The sequence below is a fragment of the Emydura macquarii genome, unplaced genomic scaffold (assembly GCF_026122565.2).
Source record: "Emydura macquarii macquarii isolate MOO-44397 ecotype Brisbane River unplaced genomic scaffold, CSIRO-AGI_Emac_v2 contig_1363, whole genome shotgun sequence".
NCBI lineage: Eukaryota > Metazoa > Chordata > Testudines > Chelidae > Emydura > Emydura macquarii.
The window spans coordinates 976,006-998,702 of NW_027131500.1; the positions used below are offsets into that span (position 1 = coordinate 976,006).

General features: G+C 40.1%; 1 protein-coding gene across 28 annotated transcripts in view; it reads left to right on the top strand.

Annotated features, from left to right (window-relative positions):
- The window catches only part of SORBS2 (sorbin and SH3 domain containing 2), a 400,789-nt gene that overhangs the window by 343,569 nt on the left and 34,523 nt on the right, over positions 1 to 22,697 (top strand). For 27 of the 28 annotated variants that reach the window (XR_010920450.1, XM_067551608.1, XM_067551605.1 and 24 more), the window contains 4 exons: positions 7,267 to 7,316; positions 10,079 to 10,257; positions 13,580 to 15,163; positions 20,468 to 20,556. Coding sequence is in view for 27 of the 28 variants with exons in the window: in XM_067551608.1 (XP_067407709.1) it covers positions 7,267 to 7,316; positions 10,079 to 10,257; positions 13,580 to 15,163; positions 20,468 to 20,556 (1,902 nt within the window). In the remaining variant the exon portion in view is untranslated. Of the gene's footprint in view, positions 1 to 7,266; positions 7,317 to 10,078; positions 10,258 to 13,579; positions 15,164 to 20,464; positions 20,557 to 22,697 lie in introns of all 28 variants that reach the window. The other variant, XM_067551632.1, reaches the window with a different exon arrangement.

A 22,697-nucleotide genomic window follows, 5' to 3' on the forward strand; every position in this document is an offset into this window, starting at 1 on the left:
TTGTCTACTTCAGCAACCTATGGCGAGGTTTTATTATGATGCTTTGTTCCCTTCATAATATAGATTATTGGGACTACTGTCTCACAGTAGGCTTCACTCTAATCTACAGATAAATTGATTTCCTCAACTAGGTTACCATGCCTAAGAGACATTGGCCTGCAGTCATCCATTTATGTTTTTCACTTTTTAAATCCAATTCACTAATTATTTTATCTTTTTCAAAATGCAGTACACTAATCAGCTAGCAGCAGGCAACTATGGCTTGTCTACACTTACCTCTGAGATTTAGCGGCAGTCAACCAGAGTTACGCAAGCTACGCAAAAAACTTGTGTAACTCCCATCGACTTCTCTGCTTCTCTTCTGCACGCCATCTTCACTGCACTGCGCCGATGGGAACCGCATTCCCATCACCGCAGCGCTATGCCACTTGAGACGGTGGTCTTAATACGTCAATTTCTGGATCGACTGAGCGGGTCTTCACTGACTGCTCAGTCGATCCAGAGAAGTCGATCTGACGGCGGCCACTTTGCCGCCGTCAGTGTAGCCATAGCCTAAATAAAGCAATGAATGAACGCATTACCAAAACAGATGACAAAAAGATTTGGAGACCCATTTTTCTCTGGGATGCAGAAACCTGCAGAAAATGTCTCTCTATTGTTTGCAGAAAAAACTGTGTCTGTAAGAAACAAAAAAGAAGCTAATTTAAAACATTATTTGTATTGCCAGGACCAAAAAGAACTATGTTCTAAGAGCTTGAAGCTCTCCTCTTACGGGAAAGGTGTACATGGGGTACACAAAAAGCTGCATGGGAAAAGGACACAGTTCACAGCAAACCATCTTTACTGATGTAAACTCCTAATATTAGACAAAGTATGGCCAACAATAGTGGCACAGTCTTCCACTGAAAGGGCCACTGCTAAAGCAGTCATGCTGTGTGGACAAAGCCATACTTCTGGGAACACTGGTTCACACAATCCATCATTCCATGAATGCACATGCTACAGCATAGCATCTTATGACCAAAGCTGGTAGGAAGAGTGCATGAGGACTAGAGAAATCTGCTGTATGTATAAGACACAATTGTAAGATAATGTTGCCTGAGGCAATGTTAATGTGCAAAGCCTAGCTACTGTAATAACTTACTCCAGATATCAGTGGTATATTACATATTACTTTTGCTGTCACCTACTTCTTCCTATTGTATCTCAGACAGCACCCCCTTTCTGAGAGTATGTATAACCATTATGGCTCTTGTGTTGCATGTTTTGGGGTTGTACTGAGCATAACATTATGCCAGTAGTTCTCAACCCATGGCCCACGGGCCACTAGCAGGCCAATCAGTACCCAGCTGTGGCCCATGTGACATCCTCAGGGCTATACAGGTAGCATATTTATTGTGTGGCTGCAGCCCACATAACAAATAGAGCGCTGCAAATGCGGCCCACGATGGTAAATAGGTTGAGAACCACTACACTATGCCAACAAGGCCCTTTTGTGTAACACAGGAGCTTAGGCATCCTATTTTGTTTTCATTTTCAGCTCTCCTCTTCTCTCTCTGTGGCACAAGGCACAGGAAGCACGGTGGTATGCTACCAATATTTTAACATGGGATTCTACAAAAACATTTCCCCTTAGTCTGATCTGCAGATCAATAAGGTTTAATGTGCAAGGTTTTCTATAAATATACTAGTTGAATACAAAGCCTAAAATTAACTACAATATATCATACTCACTAAGCCTGGAGAGCTAGCTAAGCAGTTACTCAGAAGGCTGTATACAGGAACGGCTTTCTTCAGGGGCCCCGCTAGGGAGTCAGTGGATCCTCTGGTCCAACCGGCAGCACCTCCCGTGGAGTCAGATGTTGATAGAGTGTGCCCCTTTGTCCAAGTGGTAACTTCTTATACCCTTCCTTAAACAACTTTTATCTAATTACCTTTCTACTCCTTATCATATATGCAAATTACCTACATTGGGTTTTCACCCTTGATTCCATTCTCACCATGATAATTGGGGTCGTCAAAACAACATCTGGTGATGGGAGGGGCAGTGTAAAAATATACCCCTTGGCAGTAAAAAAGTGTATCCCCAGATGTTCAAGGATAACTTGTTGTTCCCATCACCGTTATCTATGTGCAGCTGCAAGCATACATGTTGTATATTTCGTCTTATGTGCCATGGTATGCAGAAACTGAGACATCTGCAAGGTTACTCAGTAGTCCTATTAATCTCTGCCAACCAGAAGATGTCATACTACAGGGGGTCAGAATAGCCAAGCAAGCAACTAAAGCTATGCTAGGCTTGTAGGACAGTGGTCAGGCAACTCAAATTGCACTGGGCCTCCAACAAGAGGTAGCGAATTGCCCCAGCTTTCCCTTCAGCATGGTGACAAATTTTTAACATGGAGTCTCCAAGAGTACACCACTGTAAGAACATATGGCCTATAGAAAACCAAAACCTTTTTTTTTTTTTGCTAAAAATTTTCAGTTTTACATGTTGCATTGAAAAATCAGAAAATTGTAAAGGAAACAAAAAATTCCTTTTCCTTTGAAAAGCTAGTTTTCCTCAAAAAAATTTTTGATGACAAATTTTCAACCCACTCTTAACAGATTCATTTCAATAGCTGATAAGCATATGAAAATCCAGCAATGACTAGAAATAACAGTTGTGAACTCTTCTATAGCACTTTTCAGTTGTACATATCTAAGTACTTCACAAAGATAGTATCAGAGGGGTAGCCATGTTAGTCTGTATACAGCAAAAATAACGAGTCTTCTAGCACCTTAAAGACTAACAAATTTCTGCAAGCATAAGCTTTCGTGGGCTGCAACCCACTTCATTAGATGCATGAAGTGGAAACCACAGATAGGAGGTATATATATACATCCAGTGGTGAGAAACATAATAATGGGGAGGTCAAGTGCTAACAAAGTCATTTCAGTTACGGTAGATGAGGCCTATTCACAACCGTTGATTAGAAGGTGAGAATGTGTGAACAGTGACCATTACTTCTTGTAATGAGATAACCATTCCAGGTCCCTATTCAGACCCAGTCTGGTTGTGTCAGGTTTGCATATGAGTTCCAGCTCCGCAGTTTCTTGCTGAAGTCTCATTTTGAAGTTTTTTTGTTGAAGTATGGCAACTTTCAAGTCAGCCAGAGAGTGTCCTGGGCGATTGAAGTGCTCTTCTATTGGCTTATGGATGTTACCATTTTTTATGTCTGATTTGTGTCCATTTATTCTTTTGTGAAGTGACAGTCCTGTTTGGCCAATGTACATGGCAGAGGGGCATTGCTGGCACATGATGGCATATATTACATTAGTGGATGTACCGGTGAATGAGCTCCTGATGGTGTGGCTGCTGTGGTTAGGACCTGTGATGGTGTCACCAGAGTCGATGTGCGGGCAGAGTTGGCAACGGGGTTTGTTGCAGGGATAGGTTCCTGGGTTAGTGTTCTTGTTGTAAAGTGTACGGTTGCTGGTGAGTATTTGCTTCAGGTTGGGGGGCAATCTGTAAGCAAGGATAAGCCTGCCTCCCATGGCTTGAGCGAGTGAAGGATCATCTGCTAGGATAGGTTGTAGATCCTTAATGATGTGTTGGAGAGATTTTAGCTGGGGGCTGTAGGTGATGACCAATGGTGTTCTGTTGTTTTATTTGTTGGGTCTGTCCTGTAGTAGATGACTTCTGGGTACCCATCTGACTCTGTCAATTTGTTTCTTCACCTCCCTAGGTCAGTACTGTAGTTTTAAGAATGTTTAATGGAGATCCTGTAGGTGTTTGTCTCTGTCTGAGGGATTGGAGCAAATTCGGTTGTATCTTAGGGCTTGGCTGTAGATCATGTAATGTGTCTAGGGTGGAAGCTGGAGGCATGAAGGTATGTATTGCGGTCAGTTGGTTTTTGGTATAGGGTGCTATTAATATGACGATCCCTTATTTGTATTTTAGTGTCCAGGAAGTGAATTTCTTGTGTGGACTGGTCCAGGCTGAGGTTGATGGTGGGGTCAAAATTATTGAAATCCCAGTGGAATTCTTCAAGAGACTCTTTCCCATGGGTCCAGATGATGAAAATGTCATCAATGTAGCGTAGTTAAAGAAGAGGTGCTTGGGGATGAGTTTCGAGCAAGCAATGTTCTATGTCAGTGTTTCTTAACCTGGGGGTTTAGAGGGGTCGCAAGTGCAGATCTGGTATTGGGGGTGGCAAGAAAGGCAATTGCCTGGAGCCACAGGGGCGCCATGAAACTAAGTTACATGCCTCAGCCCCGTGGGGGTGATACTCAGGCTTCAGGGGTACAGTAGTTTGGAAAGGTTAAGAACCACTGTTCTATGTCAACCATAAAAACGTTGGCATACTGTGGGACCATGCGGGTGCCCATAGCTGTGCCACTGACTTGAAGGTATAGATTGTCTCCAAATCTGAAGTAGTTGTGGGTCAGGACAAAATCACGAAGTTCAGGTGTGCCATATCATCATCATAGAAAATGTTCCTGATGGCTTGTAGTCCATCTTTGTGTGGAATGTTGGTGTAGAGAGCTTCTACATCCATAGTGGCTAGGATGGTGTTTTCTGGGAGATCACCGATGGCTTGTAGTTTTCTCAGGAAGTCAGTGGTATCATGAAGATAGCTAGGAGTGCTGGTGGCATAGGGCCTGAGAAGAGAATCCACATAGCCTGACAGTCCTGCTGTGACAGTGCCAATGCCTGAGATGATGGAGCATCCAGGATTCCTGGGTTTGTGGATTTTGGGTAGCAGATAGAATAACCCTGGTTGGGGCTCAGGGGGTGTGTCTGTGTAGATTTGTTCCTGTTTCTTTAGGGAATTTCTTAAGTAGATGTTGTAGTTTCTTTTGGTATTCCTCAGTGGGATCGGAAAGTAGTGGCTTGTAGAATATGGTATTGGAGAGTTATCTGGCAGCCTCCTGTTCGTAATCCGACCTATTCATGATGACTACAGCACCTCCTTTGTCAACCTTTTTGATTATAATGTCAGAGTTGTTACTGAGGCTGTGGATGGCGTTGCATTCTGCACGGCTGAGGTTATGGGGCAAGCGATAAAGATAGTATCTTTATCCAATTTTATAGATGGGGAAATTGAGGTACAGAGCAGAGAAATGATTTACCCAAGGTCACACAGCAGTCCAGTGGCAGAGCTGGGAATATAATCTGCATCTCCTGAGTCCATATCCAATGCCCTATCCACCAGGCTATGCTATTTTAGTGAAACCTCAGACTTATTATAGTCATGTCTGTTATATTATAGCCTGCCACTGATCCTCTTGTGGAACTCCCAGTTGAAATCAGATGACCTAGAGCCGCATGCAAAACTGATAGCAGGATATGGCCCTTAGATTACACACTGTAAATAATAAAGGTCTCTATTGGATCCAGTTCTGCCATAATGCTTATATGAGCTAAACCAATACATGGCAATTGGTTGTGTGGAAGATGATGATAGCTGGCACATCAGCTATGTATTTATAGTAATCAAAACTTTTTTCAAATGCATTAAAAATGTATATATTGGATGGTATCCTCTCTCTTCATCCTTTGTAAGTCACTTGTCTTTGATTTGTAACTTCTGTGAGGAAGAGACTGTGTTTTGATATATGTTTGTACAGCACCTCATACAATGGGACCTTGATCCCGACTGGGGACTCAGGGCACTACAGTAGCATAGGTATTTAATAATAATTAATACAAATAAATATTGATGAGTAAAGCAAAAAGTTCATTTCAGGTAAACATCCAAAGTTTTCGTCCTATTCCACAGCTAATCTGAAGCTCCTTCCTCTGAAACTGATCTTGCAATCTCTTTGGGTGCGTGTGAGTGTGTAATTATGTTAACCAAGCTGTTTAAAATTTGGGATCAGTTTGGTCCAAGTTTTAGGTAACGTTTTGTTCATATTTTATTCAAATTTATGCTGCTTTCCCTACTTCTTTTTAATGTGATAAAGTTTAGTGAATAATCCAGTAAACCAGCGCTTTTATGTTCATTAGTGTTTTGGTGGAATTGTTTTGTATGTGAAATGAATCTTTAAAGAATGAGGGCTATTGAAAACTAATTTCAGACTACAGGCTCTGAAGAATCTCACATATACCTGGTCCTTATAGAACCCATTATATTTAGGTATTGTTGACTGTGATTATAGAATGCACATACTGTGCTGAATGTCTGGGGTAATGCAAAATCTTTTCCTAAATGTTTCTTAGACCAAGGATGACCTCTAGAGGTGTGATTACATGTCAGTTACCAAAACTTAGTTGGACCTATATTTTTATCAACTTTGAATCCAAATCATTTTTATAAAATATATATATGCAATGACAATGCATTTAAGAAGACTGTAATTTTTCTATATGATTGCAGCAGGTCCTATACTTTCCTATACAGAGAAAAGTAGATCCTGCTGCATATAAAGCCATGTGAAAATTCTATTTCCAATTCACCGGATCATTTCTGTAATGATATAGCATGAAATGTTTAACATTTCACTGGCATAGCTTTGTGCTGTGAAGAGGTGCCTTGGGGACAAGACAATTCCTTTTTTAGCTACCACAAACTAGTGCTAAGTAATTATAATTCTTGATGCAGTCCTGAAAGCTATTTAAGTGAGTGGTTTAAAAGTAGTTGTCAGTTAAGATTGAATGTATATTGACAAGTTAAAAATATTTCAGGGTAGCACTGCATTCCATCTTTCAAGGATCATGAAATAGCTGCTGTTAAAGCAATGAAAAGGGGTTAGGCCTCTGTGAAAAGAACAGTTCTTAAAATGAATTTAGGACAGCCAACAAATGGCCACAAAAATGATGGCTCTTTCAGCTACATTTACAAAGACTTCCCAGCTTTAATTGATTTCAATATTTTGGTGAGTAATTGAAGGAAATGCTGTGGGTCTTATATGAAATTGAAAATTTTCTTTATAGATTTTATATATTTCCACTTTTAAATCAATTTCAACCACAGTGTATCAATTTTTGAAAAAAGGCTAGAAAGTCCTGGATTGTTATTTAGTAGCATTTTAAATGGAAAGATATAACTGAGAGTGTGATAAGAAATCTAAAGGAGCTCTTTTAAAAACAGAATAAATTCTCTTGTGAAATATTATTGAACCTGTAGTCTGCAGTCTATAAGACAGTAATCATGATATCCTGATTTTATGGGGCTCATCATAGGGTCACTAATTTAATGAATGGTCACAGACAATGTCAATGGAAACTCACACTTTTTTCCAGTGCAAAAGTTTAATAGGTTGACCTATTTGTTTTCACAGACTTCCCTATATCACCCTTCTCCAGACAAAGGCCTGGACAGACCTTCTAGGTAAGAAACATGATGTCTCCTTGCAGTAGACAAGCTGATCAGCCCACACAGAGGCTAGAGGCCTGCTAAACATCATGAAGTCAATGGGAGTTGAGGGTGCTCAGCACTTGCATAGCACCTCTTGGGATCCAGTCCTTAGCATCCCACATCTGGGATAGTGACAAAATAACGAGATGTGTGTTCTCAAGATTTGTAGTTATTCCTTTTGTTTCAGAAGGATATATTGTCTGCTACTCAGAACATCACCCTATCCTTCAAACTCCTCCACTGACATCCCTCACTTTCTGTATTAACTTGTAGCCTCTATCCCTCACTTTCAATGCGCTGCATACTCTACTACTCCCAACATCTTTGCGCTCATTTTTTGATTATGCCTCCTCTTTGCTCCACCCAAACATTCCACCTCACTCTCTCTTCATATCCTTCTCCCATTCTCATCTTTGTGCCTGGAACTCCCAGCCCAGTGTGCAAAGGTACCAGTCTCTTCATTCAAATCTCTTTAAAACTCCCATATTTCCCAAAACTTACTCGTGTTAACCCTTAAATTAAACCTGCTATTCCCTAACTTTAAAATGAAAAAAGAATAACCCTGAAACATCTTATATTAATTTTCTCTGCATCATTCAGAACAATCTGTGGCTGTTTGTTATACCTGTCTATTTAGGCCCTGACATGGGATCCCAAAACAAGATTCCTGTGCTTTTGCGTGCATGAGACCCCATTATTTTCTACTGACCTTTTACAAGGGTCTCCTATAATATGTCTTCTCTTAAGCCTACCCTATGACTGCTCTTTATTTCCTGTATCACAGCTCAGCTTTCTAAACCTTGTCTATATTTAAAACAGCTTTGCCAGTATAAATATGCTATAGAACTGTATCAGCAAACCCCGCTATTGTAGATACAGCTTATTCCAGCAAAAGAGTTTTTTGATAATATAACTTAAACCAGGTCCCTGAGCAGGGAATGCCATGCTGGTAAACGGTCTTTTTTGCCAGCATAACTGCGTCTGCGTTAAAAGTTTTGGCCAGCATAAATATGTGAGTGGAGTGTGTGATTTTTTTTTTCACACTGCCAACCGAGATAGCTATGCCAGTACATTTTTCTAGTGTAGACCAGGCCCTAGAGACCAAATGTATAGAAGGCCTGCCAAAATGTGTAAGAAAGAGCAAAAGAGTGAGGTGAAGGCATGTCTGCACTGGGTCTAAGGCTCCTGTGGAGGATGATGATAATATGTTTCCTGTGGATAATAACTTCTCGTGTCCTTATCACTGCTCCTTCTCTAAAGGAACTCAGCAATCTTCTTATCCCTTCCCAGCATCCATCCTGGGAATGTTTTGCTGGCTGTGGCTGTAAGCAGCTCCACGTACCTGACTGTCTGTTCTGGCCTCCAGTCACTAGCTCTGAAATCTGTAGCTTTCCTGGCTGGGCAGGATTGTGCTATTTCCATGGGATCACTGCAGTCACTGCACCTCATTGTTGGTGCTCCTTACTGCTTAGCAGCAAAGGTGAAGGGTGGCTGCAGGGCTTCAAACAAATCATGGGGGAGAGTGATAGGGCAAAGAGCACAGTGCAGGCAAGGAGCCTTTGTAGTATTGGTCATTTGACTTAGCAGGCACTGAAGCCTATAGGCTGTTTTAGACAGTTGTGCCAAGCAAGGGTAGGGTCACTTTCACAGTCCAGGAACTGCCTACAGCTGCTTCAGGGCCAACAGCAATTCAGTCCGCTGGTTACTGGTCCTGAACTGGCATGACAAACCATGGGTGAGACATTGCAAGGGTGGGGACAAAGAGAGACACTGAGTGAGGGCAGAACAAGCCAAAATGCCTACCCCTGTAGTAGGGGGAGGACACGGGTGACCAGATGTTCTGAATTTATTTATAGGGACAGTCCCAATATTCAGTGCTTTGTCTTATATAGACATCTATTACCCCCCATCCCCTGTCCCAATTTTTCACACTTGCTATCTGGTCACCCTAGGGAGGAGTGTCTTTGGAGGGAATGAATGGGACATACATCCACCTCCCCTGTCGAAGGCTAACAATTGCACCACTTGTATAAGACGAAGGACTGGACTGCAGTCAAGTTGTGGACATGGCTGTTGTGCCATAGACAGCGCACAGAGAGATTGCAGGGGCAGAGCTGCCCGTGCCTCTGGCAGAGCAGCAAAACAATAGGGAGAAGCAAACTGCAAAAATTAGAGATTGATGTTTTCGGAACGAAAAGTCCTTCAGTCAAAACATGGCCTTTTATGCAAAAACTTGTCAACAATGTGGAAATTCTTCATTTTCTGTGGAAAATGTAGTGTCTCTTAAAAAAATTCAACATTTTCATCAAAAATGTTGAAAACTTTGTTGAAACGGTTATGGAAATGTTTCTATAAATGTTTTGATCAAGTGGTTGATAATGTTTTAGATGAAAATATCAGAGAAGAAAATTGTGAAAAATTTTGGAAAAACAAAAGGAGCCATGCCTTTGCAAACCTGTTAAAGAGGAAATGGCTTCAAAATTTTGAATTTATTCCTGAAAATAGATGTTCATTTTTCAGTCAGCTTTAGCACAAATGGGGCTTCACTTGCAAGGAGGAGGAGCTGCGAACGGTGCTTTTTCCTGTTATACTTTTCGTCTATTTGTTCAGACTGTGTTGGAACTGTTAAGTGGACCACGGATAAGGGGCCTGCTTATTGATCCCTGAAGAGAAGGTATTTAAATGAGCCCTGCTCACAGAGTTTAAACTGGCACTAATAGTGATTATTTCTTTAGTTCTGCAAGTGACTACAGAAAAAGGAGGAAGTCGGAGCCTGCTGTAAGTCATCAGAGGGTGCACAGTGATCAAAATGCAAACAGGACTAGCCTGGGCCATGCAGATATGCAGGGCACATACACTACCCTTAGAAAGCCTTTTACTAGCTCTTCTCCTTCTTCTCCATCGAGAGCAAAAGGTAAGAGACAAGCAAATTAGCAAACAGACAACAACCTTGCTTAATTCTGAATTCTTATTGCATATGATATTAAATGTTAGTAATAACTGCCAGTTACTGTATGCTGTTTCTCGGATACAATTCACTGAGGAAAGTATCTTCTAAAACAACAGCCTTTAGTTTCTAATGAAAAGCTAACCTGTTTATTCTTGAATGTATTATTTCAGGCTAATTCAAACCTGGATTTGTTTTCCATGTGTAGTATCTACTGTATATTTATTCAAAGAAAATCAGTCAAAAAAGAATGTGATTTGTAAAATTTACATAATTTCATAAAACTACTTTTCATACATTGCTTTCTTGCCAGCATTTATGAGATTATTGTAATTTAAAAAATTCTTCTAGTATGCACAGAAAGTGTATTAAGAGAAATTGCATTCAAGATCACTCTGACACGCAAATAAATCCTTAAAACTTTTCTTCCCTTCTTCAAATCTACATCTGATTCTTGGCAACTGATAAATTCTGTGAAGCTAATTAAAAAAAGAAAGCACCCCTCATCTGAAATTGAGATGATGGATTTTGTCAAAAATTCTATATTTAGTGGAATAGATGCAACCCATATGGTTTCTGACTGTTATGCAAGATGGTTCTTTTTCAATTACCAGTCACTCAAACCTTTCCTCCCTATCTGCCTAATATGTCTTACTTGTAATCAGGTTTTGTTTTTTGAAGTAAGACAGAAGTTTTCAAAGAATTATAGTAATTGTTTACATTGGAAGTGTATAGACAATACTGCCCCTCCATCGTCATCCTCTTATTATTAATCATTTACTTGCATTACAGTAATGGCTAACATTTCCAATCCCAATTTTGCTAGGCACTGTATAAACTTATTTAAAAGGCAGTCTCTACCCATAAGAGCTTACAGTCTAGGTTATAACAGAACATAGCAGGTGGACAAAGCAAACAAAGGTTAGGGAAGATGTTGGAGGATGAGTAATAGTAAAGCAAGCACAACGAGCATTAATTAAGACATGAATATTCTCTGTATTGAGGAGATAGATCCCTGTAGAGCATTTGCCATAGAATTGAGTATTTTTTAAATGGGTGTCCAACCTGGAGCAACACTGTATTCCATTCTCTCATAAAGAAATGAAACCCTACTAGAATATTACATTTCTTGAAGTCGTGTATTCTTTCAAGTGAAAAGTGTGTTGTCAGATCAACATATCATTTCAGATTGTATCTTTAAAAGGCATATGAAGTTAATTTACTTTAGGTTAAAATAATTAATCTTAAGAGTAGAGAGAGGTCTGAACCAAAACCCTATATCCAAACATCCTGAACTCTGCAAATGTTTGAAATCCAGATCCAGATTCTAATTTTGCAGGTGATTTCTCTTCTGTTCAAATTTGACCAACCCAGAGTATGCACTCATTGAAATCTGTACTCTGAACTGAACTTTGTAGCTTCAGCCCATTTTTACTCAGAGCATTTCTGTTGTGAAAAGTGACTCTGACTTGTGACTTCCAGATCAAATATGCTCAGGTTAGAAATAACTTTCTAACTTTCTAACTTTCAGCTCTGAAAACTCAACCGTTGATCTCAAAGACAAGTTGGGTTCTTTGGTTCTTGCACATCATCACGATTCTTCAGGCTAATTTATATCTTCAGTTACACCTGTGCAATGCACCTTATTGTCTTTAGAGTAGGCTCCAAGTGACACCTGTGCACACCCATTGCCTTCATTGTGGTTTCATGATGTAAATGACTGGCCTTTCAGCTTGGGGAAAGATTTTCAAAAGTACCTATGCCATCTTGGTGCACAAGTCCCATTGACTTTTTTTTATAAATCCTTCAGCATTTTTGAAAATATCCAATTTGGAATGTAGCTATCATTTCTGCTAATAATGCAATTGAAGTAGAATCCAGCTCTCTTCTTCAGTTGGTCTTAGGAGTCTAAGAAGAGAAAAAAGTAAAAACATATTTTTTATCTACAACAGATAGTTTTGTAAATATACCCAGGGAATAGATCTGTTGAGTAAGTAGGAGCCATTGCTACAGAGCAGAATCTTTTCAAACATGCAGTACACCCTCCCTGGGAGGCTGCTCTTAATGGCAAAGGCGTAGGTTTTTTTAAAAGGCATGAGTTATGAAGTTGCATGGTGTAGTTTTACATTTAAGTTGTTAATAGAGTCAACCTTTTTTCAGGACAAGTACCTTAATGCATATCAGAAAGATTACCTGCAATCTAGCAATCTCAAGGTAGTCATCACAAAGTGCTATGTGGATGGTTCAAATCTGGGATTCAAGCTCAGTTCTTTACTTGTGGGGTGAGAGCCCTTCAGCCAGTTGGGGAGCAACATCTAAGGGTCAGAGACAGCTATATCCAGCTTCACTCAGAAGGACAGTCAGCTAAGTAGGGGGAAATAAAAGGGAAAATGGTTGGGACTTTGGGAGGCTTCCCTCCCCCCCCCCCAAGTACACAGAGAAATGTGTCTAATGAGGTTGCTGCATTGTTCACATATCATGTTGTTGTCATGTTCCTTCCTAGTCCCTTCAAGACCCATTCAACATGTAGTTTTACCACATATATGCTACCTGAGAGACCAGAAATCCCCCATTCATTTGTATATAGAGACTTTTCTTAGTCGTCTTTGTTAAACTGTTTGCACACACAAAACTATTTATTTTCCCTTTTATCCCTGACCCAAACACAGCTGTGTGCAAAAGTCAAAATCTGAGTATCTGACCAGAAATTTTATCAAACATAAATTTACATTTGCTCATTTTTGGCATTTGTTTTTGGTGTTACCATATTCTTTAACATCTATATTTTGGTAGTACCTAAAGGCCAGACTAGACTGAACCCCATAGTGATAGATGCTGTACAAACATAATAGTTCAGATTCAGACTTTTGGTTTGGCCCCATTTCTACATCTTCTGTAGTTGTACTGTGTTTCTACCAGCTTCAGAACCAATGGTGCCTTTTTATAAGTGGCATTTGTGATGAAAGATGTGCACTGTCTTAACACTCGAGTATTTAAATATATTTTATTATGAATAGAAACATATGGCACTGAATCTTTTCTGATGTTGAAATTATGTTGAGCCAATTTTTACAATTGGAAAATTAAATAATTGTTTAACATGGATCATTTGCTTTTCTCTTCTAATCTTTAGCAATGTGTATACTGCATTTGATTGCTATATTACACACATTAACTGCTTTCTCTTTTCTATTCTTTCTGATATTTACTGACATAATTTCCAACTTTCTGAACCTGTTAATTTCTGGCAATATCTCTTTTTTACCATGCTGCTCAATGGATTATAAAGGTGGAGATATTAGCAAAGTGTATCCATCGCTTTTCAGTTATTCAGTGCACAACCACAACACCTCAAATGAATTAGATTACTGTAGTACTTACAGACAGCACTTAGCTGTTCCAAGTGATTCAAGAAGGGCAATCCACTACAAGAATGGCTGGCAAATGACTCGTCAAAATGCAGAAGTCTGGAGCAGCACAGAAGAAACCACCTCTCCCAAGCGGAAATCTCGTAGCTGTGATGATCTGTTAACGGATGATCATGATAACTTTCCTGATGCTCAGGCAAAGTCTGAAAGTATGGGATCTCTCTTTTGCGAGGAGGATTCCAAAGGTAGTTGCTCATTGACATGGGCCTCCCCATATGTTCCTGAAAGCCGTGGTACTAGTAGATCAAGAGTTCGTCATAGATCTGCACATGATGCTCCAGGATTCCTAAAAATGTACAAGAAGATGCACCGTATCAATCGCAAGGACTTGATGAATTCTGAGGTGATTTGTTCTGTAAAGTCCAGAATATTACAGTATGAAAAAGAACAGCACAAAGGCATGCTTCAGGGCTGGAGAGAGTCTTCTACTGAAGAGGTGCCCAGAGACATGGTGCCTACCAGGATATCTGAATTTGAAAAATTAATTCAAAAGTCAAAATCAATGCCGAATCTAGGTGATGAAACATTATCAATAGTAACACTAGAGCCTCCTAAAAATGGCTTATGTCCAAAGCGGCGATTTTCTATTGAGTCCCTGCTGGAGGAGGAAAACCAAGGTAGACGTGACACTCAAGTACAACGCAACTGCAAGTCTAAAACTCTGGTGCCAATTCATATTGAAGTGACCAGTGATGAACCACGAAGATCTCATCTGGAGTTTTCTGACAGTGATCAGGATGGAGTGGTCTCTGATCTCAGTGACTTTATCCAGATAGAAGGCTCATCCTTTTGTAGTGAAAGTGACTTTGACCACTTTTCCTTTACATCCTCCGAGAGTTTTTATGGATCAGGCCACCACCACCATCACCACCACCACCACCACCATCACCACAAGCATCTCATCAGCTCCTGCAAGGGGCGATGCCCAGCATCCTACACCCGCTTCACCACCATGCTGAAGCATGAAAGGGCTAAACAAGAAAGCACGGAAGATCCAAGGAGACAAGAAGCAGAATCTGGCCTCTCTAAGATAGCATTCCTAGTGAGTCCAGTGCCTTTTCGGAGGAAAAAAAGTTCAGCCCCTAAAAAACAGACTGAGAAGACTAAATGCAAATCATCTGTGTTCGAAGCAATAGACTCTGCTCTCAAAGATATCTGTGACCAAATTAAAGCAGAAAAGAGAAGGGGAAGCTTGCCCGACAACAGTATATTACACAGACTTATTACTGAATTGCTTCCAGACATACCTGAAAGGAATTCGTCTCTTAAAGCTGTTAGAAGAAGTCCCATGCACCAGCCTTTTCATCCACTGCCTCAAGATGGTACCATTCACCAACCATTGTACCAGAATGATTGTGGAAGACTACCTCTTAGTGCCTCTTTTCAAGACATAGATACAACCAACAACAACCACCAAGACAATGATAGTGCACTGTGCTTCCAAGGTGGATTACCTTCCTTTCCTTTATTCTTGTGATTGAGTCATCCACCCTTGTTCCTTTCATTTCCAACCCTTTGTCATTTCATTTTTGAGTATTTATTTTTACATTTTAGAATAGTGTTCACCATACAAAATGCATAATGAAAAAAGGGTATTATTTTTACATAGCTGTGTGATAATATAAGATGGATAAAGTAGTTGTTTATCGACAATAATGTAATAATCTAGTTATCAAATGGTGACAGCATTATTTTACAATTAGGTGATCAATACAACAAAGTAATATAATGCAGTAATATAAAATAATTAAGGGTGGATCCCTGTTTTCAATAATTGGAATCTTAAGAGGACAAAAGATTTCTGATACTTAAAAGGCCTTTACGGTATAATAAATACATACATCATAATGTGATGACTATTGGAAAAAAATGCAATAGCTCTTCCATTTTGTTAATAATAACAAATGTGCACCACACATAATATCAATAAATAATGTCATACTAACAGTACTTTTATGTACAATAGATGAAAATCTGAGTGTTTTATAATTAATTCTGTCCATTTTATAAAACTGTATTCAGGTCTGTCACAAAAATATTCAACCTTTCAGCAATGTAACGTTTTTTCTGAATAGACTCTAGGCTATATAGACTCTAGGCTGAATAGACTCTAGGCTATTTATAGTGAAGGATCCATTTCCACTGCTCAAATGATACAATTTGCAATTTCCGTGGCAGCAAAATTAGATCTTTTTATTGCATTTAAAATGTCTCCACATTCCCCTTTGAAATGGCAAACTGAAAATGAAAATCATCAAAATTTGAAAGACATTGTCAAGGTGAATATGAGTAGAAACTGATTTCTCTTGACAGTGATCCTATTTTACAGTTTGTACCATGAGGAATTTATTCCATTAAAAAAAAAATCATTACTTGAGTTCAAAATATTTTTAAAAGTTTGACTGACCGTGAAATTCACAGTAAGCAAACAACTGTAACAGCAAGTGTGCACAGATGTATCTACTGACAGACTCAGAGAGTTGAATGTCTTTTGTATACACATTTCAAGCCTGAGTTATTTATTTTTAAAACGCTATAAGGCTACTCAAGGTAAGAATGTCAAAATGGACTGACAGAGAATTCTGTTTTCAGACATACCCTCCCTAACAGTGTCTCTTCAATTATCATCATGACAGCTTTATTAAGTCTATTCCTGAAATCATGTAATTGAAGGTGGGAAAATTAATGGTTTTATTTTATAAATGGTGGAGTATACTCCTCTTATTTTTTCTTACTTTCTCATCCTGTGTTGAAATTTTTGCTAGTGTCACATATACCAAAAAAAAAAAAAAAAAGTGAATTATGCAAGACTGCTGCTATGCTATCTTAACTAGTTAAATTAAATACCCGACAATGGATTCAGTAAAACCTCTCTTGTGAAACATCATTAGTTTCATTAGTCATGTTTTTTAAATGTCTTTAATTATTTACGGGCATTGAAGCATAATGAGTCATTATAAACAGAACCAGAAATGTGTACAAAAGGATTTAGATGCAGTTCTCATTTGGCACACATTGGAAGCAACTCCATTGAAGTCACTGGGTTTAGCCCAGAATTACAGTGAAGTAAGAGCAGAATCTGCCCCTATTTTTCAAATTTAGTCCAAAATATGTTTTCTACTAGAAATAATACGAATGCTACCAATGTGTGTCCTGTATTTGTGCATTTCTTAAAATAAAATTTTGCAGCCCACATTATTTTTAGCTGAGCTGTACGTTTTATATGAAATGCACTTTTCGTAATGTACTGATATTGAAATTCTACACTTCAGAGTATCAGCAAAATCCTGCCTTCCATGGTGTTTCTGCCTTCCCTTAAGAATCTTGTCCTAGTCAACACAATTTCATATAAAACATGACCTACCAGCTATTGTCTCTCTGTCCCCTCCCTCATCATATTTATAGATTTAAATTCTATCTTATCTTTCATACATGAGATATAGATGAAGAGGGGACAGGAAACACCCTAGAATATCAGAGCAGGAACAGAACAAGATATTGGCTGACAACTGACTAACCCACTGTAAGGATGTCTCCAGGCCCCTGGAGGCACAGTCAGTCCGCCAGCAGCTTGGCCCTTACAGAGCGCACACCACTCCATTTTGGAGCATCAATAAGAAGTAAAACAAGGTTACTTACCAGTAACTGTTGTTCTTCGAGATGTGTTGCTCATATCCATTCCAATTTAGGTGTGTGCGTGCCCCGTGGCTCGGAGGGGATGCACTCTCCACCCTCCGTGACCATCTGGGTGAGGATTGAGAGCGTTGCCTTCTCCACCCACTGGGGCTACCCAGCACAGGTTTGCCCTGAGACGCAAGTCCCACACCCCTCGGCTGCGGGGGGACGGAGGCGTAGGCAAGGCCATGAGGGCCCTTGCCGCAGCGAATGCCTCCTGCGTCGATGGTCCTTGTAGGGGCACTCCCCCACCCCCAGGAGTCGGGGGAGGCACCTTACGAGGAGACACCGGTGCCGGAGGAACCTCCACGGCACGTGGCTGAGGTGTCTCCTGTCCTTCCTGCTTCGCTGGTTGCAGAGAGGAGTCCATGGAGGCGGCAGAGCGCCGGCCGGAGCGCAGACTCCATGAGTAACACCTTCAGCCTTGCGTCCCTTTCTTTTTGGGTACAGGGCTTGAAGGATTTGCAGATCCTGCATTTTTCTTTCTGGTGCTGCTCTCCAAGACAACGGAGGCAGCGGTCATGAGGATCACTCACTGCGAACTGCTTAGAGCATAGGGAACAGCTCTTGAAGCCAGTGGAGCCCGGCATGGCTCCTGCAGAAGCCCCTAAGGGCACCTGACAATACAACTACTACTAATTAACTGTTTTTGAATAACAAAACTAACTAACTAACAAATCTAGAGCTCTAACGACAGTGAAGAGGCTAAGGACTGCTGCTTGCAATAGCAAGGGGCAGAAGTTCCAGCAACCATCAGAGGCGGAAAGAAGGAACTGGGGACCCGCGGGGCCGGAGCGCCCTATATACCGTAACACGAGCGCAGCACTCCAGGGGGCACCGTCCAGCCCTGCGGGTGTGCTAAGGGAAAAAGTTCCGGGAATCTGTGCACGGGGCACGCGCACACCTAAATTGGAATGCATATGAGCAATCACTCGAAGAGAGAACTACTGAGTATGCTGCCCTAACCCCTCCAGCTATTTTCCCTGCACAGGTAGAATAGCTCAGTAATCCTCCCATTAGCTACAAACTGCTTTGCTTCCCCTTCAAACACCCATGCACAAAGGTGACTTAGAAGAGCAAGGACAGTATAGTGCCCCCACAGTATGGATTGTACAGAAATTCCCACTAATACTGATAGAAATTTGTATAATTCCAACACAAAAAAGCTACTTTGTGTAACTGTTAGGGTTGCGTAAATAAAATGACCACCAATCCAAACCTTAACAGATTGGAAATTAACAATTAAAAATAACCTTTGCATCATAATGGCTTTGGTGATAATGCTGGACCTGATATGATTGAAGGAAGAACTGCAGTGATACTCAATTCCTTAATACATAGTATACAATATATATTAGCAAAATGTTCCATTGGTCTCATATCAGAGGCACTAAGCTAATACATTCATCGTTCCATACTATATATTGTGGGACCAGTTGTGTTTCTGTGAGGCACAGCTTCACTGAAAGGAAGGGAAGAGAACACCTGTGCAAGGGTCCCTGCTGTCATGTCATAAAGAACCATAGAAAGCCTTCTTATAACTTTGAACAAGGAGCTTTACAGAAACAAAGTAAACTATGTTATTCCTTAAGCTACAGTATTCGCTCTGCTTCACTGCAGAGTTTCTGCCCAGAACCTTCCCAGCACCCTTCCTACCTGGCTTTCTACTACAGTTATAAAGAGACAGTGCATATATCCCAACATCTGGAGACAATTTGCCTTTATGCCTGTGCAGGGAACACAGGCCCTCATTCAGGAAAGAACCACTAGTCCAGGAAAGCACTTATACATGGTTAATTGCTTTCCAGAATTGTGGCCACAGTGTATTTGCTGGTGTTAGCAAGCTTCTGATCAGCAATTAATGTACCTTTCCACTCCCCATCATTGCTCTACAAACCTAATTTTTACCTCCATTATATATCAGTCACCTCAGATCGATGCTGCTTAGAGTGCAGTACACAAGAGAGCATTTAGATCTCTGTTTTTCCTGTAAGAGTCAAGAAGTTTGACCCCAAAGAGATGGATTACATGCTTTCAGTTCTGTGTTCCCAGTAGCACTTTTTGACAGAGGGATAGCATGAGAATAGAACATGTGAACTGAATAAAAGAGAAGCAAGCATTATTATTGCTCTCCTCACTAGCAGATGTCAGTGTGGCACTAGGAAAATACAGTAGAGGAAATCTCACGAGTAAGAGGAGATAGTTTATTCAGACAAATTTATTCAAAATTTCCATAGGCTTGAAATAATTCCTTGTTTTCATTTCACACAAGAAGTCTGCAGGACCACATCAAGTGCAAAACTTTTATTTAAGAACTCTTTATTTTATTTTGTTTTGTTTTATTTTATTTTTTCAAAATTTATTAGCATAAAAATACACATATTGACAATGGCAAATTGTGCTTTACAGCAAATATGCCACTCAGCCTGGTGAGTAATCATTTATACTCCATCCATTAAAATAGAGTTATTGTATGACAATAATAGACTTTTAATTTTTCATATGCAACGTAATGAATGCCTCAAGTAAAAGTGAAATCCATATTGCAGAAAAAAATCTTGTTCATCATTCTTTCATTGTGGCATGCTTTAAACACCTTCCATGTGTTTATGTTGTTATCACTCAGACATGTTTCTTGTGAACCCTTCTGAATTCTCAGTAGACTGATCATAGTTCCATTCCTGCAGTTGCTCCACTAGCTTTATAGCCTAGTATGATGTGTAGTTAAGGTGTTTAGTACCTACTGTTGATTTTACAGGTTATACATATCGGGTCCTTCATTTGAACCCAAGATGTGTTTATGTTGGTAGTGCAGAAACTATACATCATCTCTTTACTGTGGGTCAGATGAACATTTTTGGTAGAGATTTATTGTCTCTGTTTTTTTCTTTAAAAAGGGTAGTTTAATAATCATTAATGTTTTGTAACTTGCTGTTAAAGGGGATGAATAGAGTCAAGCTCCCCATTTTTATACATTTTTAGATGAAATTACCCCTTAAATAAAATGCAGCAGCATTGCAGAATTAACTTGCTTCTGACTTGAGATTCATGCTATGACATTTTATTTGCAGTAGACCAGGAATCTCCTGGGAGCTATTCTTCTGCTTTGACTGATGTGGGTCGATGTACTCCACGGGAGAGAAGAGGAGTTCCAGACAGAGAGGTAGTTAAACAGGAATAAATAACTGAGCAGCATCCAAAGCCAAAAGAGCATTTATGAGGCAATTCAATAACATTTGCAAGATAAAGTTTTGTTTGATGCTAAGTAACTGTAATGATGATGACTATAGGAGAACTTAGTTAGACAACCAGTTGTTGAGAGGGTACTAGAAATTGCTTTTAATGTTGCATGAAGAACAACATATTTCTCTTTCTTTAATGATTAATATTTACAGAGATTAAAACCATGTAAAAAATTAAGATGAAATTGTATTTTCTACTAATGTTTAAATGAACAAGGACATTCCTGCTGGGAGTCTGCTGATATGTTATGTCAGAAAGGACTGACATATGGCAGATTGGACAATAATCTAGAGGAAAATAGCAATTCTAAATATGAAGGTGTGACCCGTCTCGTGTCTAGGGCAGCCACCTGAAAATGCCAAGGTCAGGGCAGGCTGTAAAAAGGAAAGCAGATTCTCCCAGCGCTGGTGGGTGGCACTGAAGCAAAGCTTCCCAACCGGCCACAAACAGTGCTTCTGACTTCCCTCACTGGTTATCAAGAAGCCCAAAATACAAATACACACAGCCTCCTTTATTGCAGTCCAGTCTCCGGCTCCCAATCAGCCACTAGGTCCAGTAAAGTGACCAGTTATTTAAACTCTATGCTCTTTACTAAAAAGGTTCCCTCTGACCCCAAAGGGTCAGCCACAGTACCAGATCAATATAAGTTTGGATCTTACCCAAAATACCACGCTGCCAGCCAATCCTTTAGTAACTAAAACTAAAGGTTTATTATAAAAAGAAAGAAACAAACTATAAGAGAAGTGTTAAAAGATTAGAGCAATCAGATACATACAAATGATTTGAAAGTCCATATACATCAGGTTTCTAGAAGAATTGTGGAGTTTGCAGGCTTGTACAGTTCCTCTGGCATACATCCAGTATCTGGATGGCTCTTAGTCCTTCGGTTCAGTTGCAAGTGAATTGATCCAGAGGTAGGTATGTGTCTGTAGCTGAACAGGAACAAAAGACAAAATGGTTTCCCAGGCCACTGCCTTATATACCCCCTGGCCCTGGCCATGCTGTCTTGTGGAATTTTACGGGGACTAAAATGGAGTCCACAGTCACATGGGCCAGTCCTGGTGCCTCATCAGGTATGCTGCCTGTGGAATTTCACAGGAACCAAAATGGAGTCCAGAGTCACATAGGCAAATAGTCCAGGGTCACATGGGCAAGTCCTGATGACTCATCAGGTATATCCCTGGCTTCTCCCCCTGGGCCTCTTGCACCTGGGAATGTCCTAATAGGCCATTAAGCAGGCTATTGTTCTGCAGCCATCCTGTCTGAGTCGTTACCCAGACAGCACAATTTGAAATGCTGACATATCAAACATATCCATAACTTCCATCTCACATATAACACACAAACATAAACATCATCATCTTACTTAGCACATTATAGCCTTTCTAACAGTACCTGACATGGCATATCTCACATGAATTATTATGATTTTGACATACTGATGTCAAACAATATACTCTCATAAACCAAACAATGTCTTTAGACCAAAGGTGGTTTAACTTTTTCATAGAACCTCATCTGTAGAGAGATTTATCTGGTGTATCAACTTCCCTCTCACTCAAGAGGTTACAAACTGACTACCCTCTCCTTCACAATCAGACAGTTCCCTCCAACTTAATTTATTAAGATGCCTTTTATTGTAATTTAGCAGCCAAGAACAAGGTGAGTTGATACCATGTGACCAATCAGCTCTCCTCAGGCAACCAGCAGTCCTGGGACCACAGATTAAGGAGCTTTTGATTTGGGCCAATCTGTTGGTTTAGTGGTAGCATACTACCTAGGAGATTTGAGTTCTGGCTCCTAGGATTCAGAACACTACTAATATGTATTGGGTGAAGCAGAGAGGAGTCTAGTTCTTGTCCTTGAGTCAAAGAAGCTGCCACAGCATGAACTAATTAATGGGGAAACTGGTATATTCTAAGTGCAAGCACAATATTCTGCTCTTCCTTCCTAACCAAACTGAAAATCACAGTGTTACAAGCATAACACATAAATCACTAGTGTCACAAGCAACCCTTAAGATGACTGACTGAAAAAGATTAGAGAAGAAACATTTTTCTC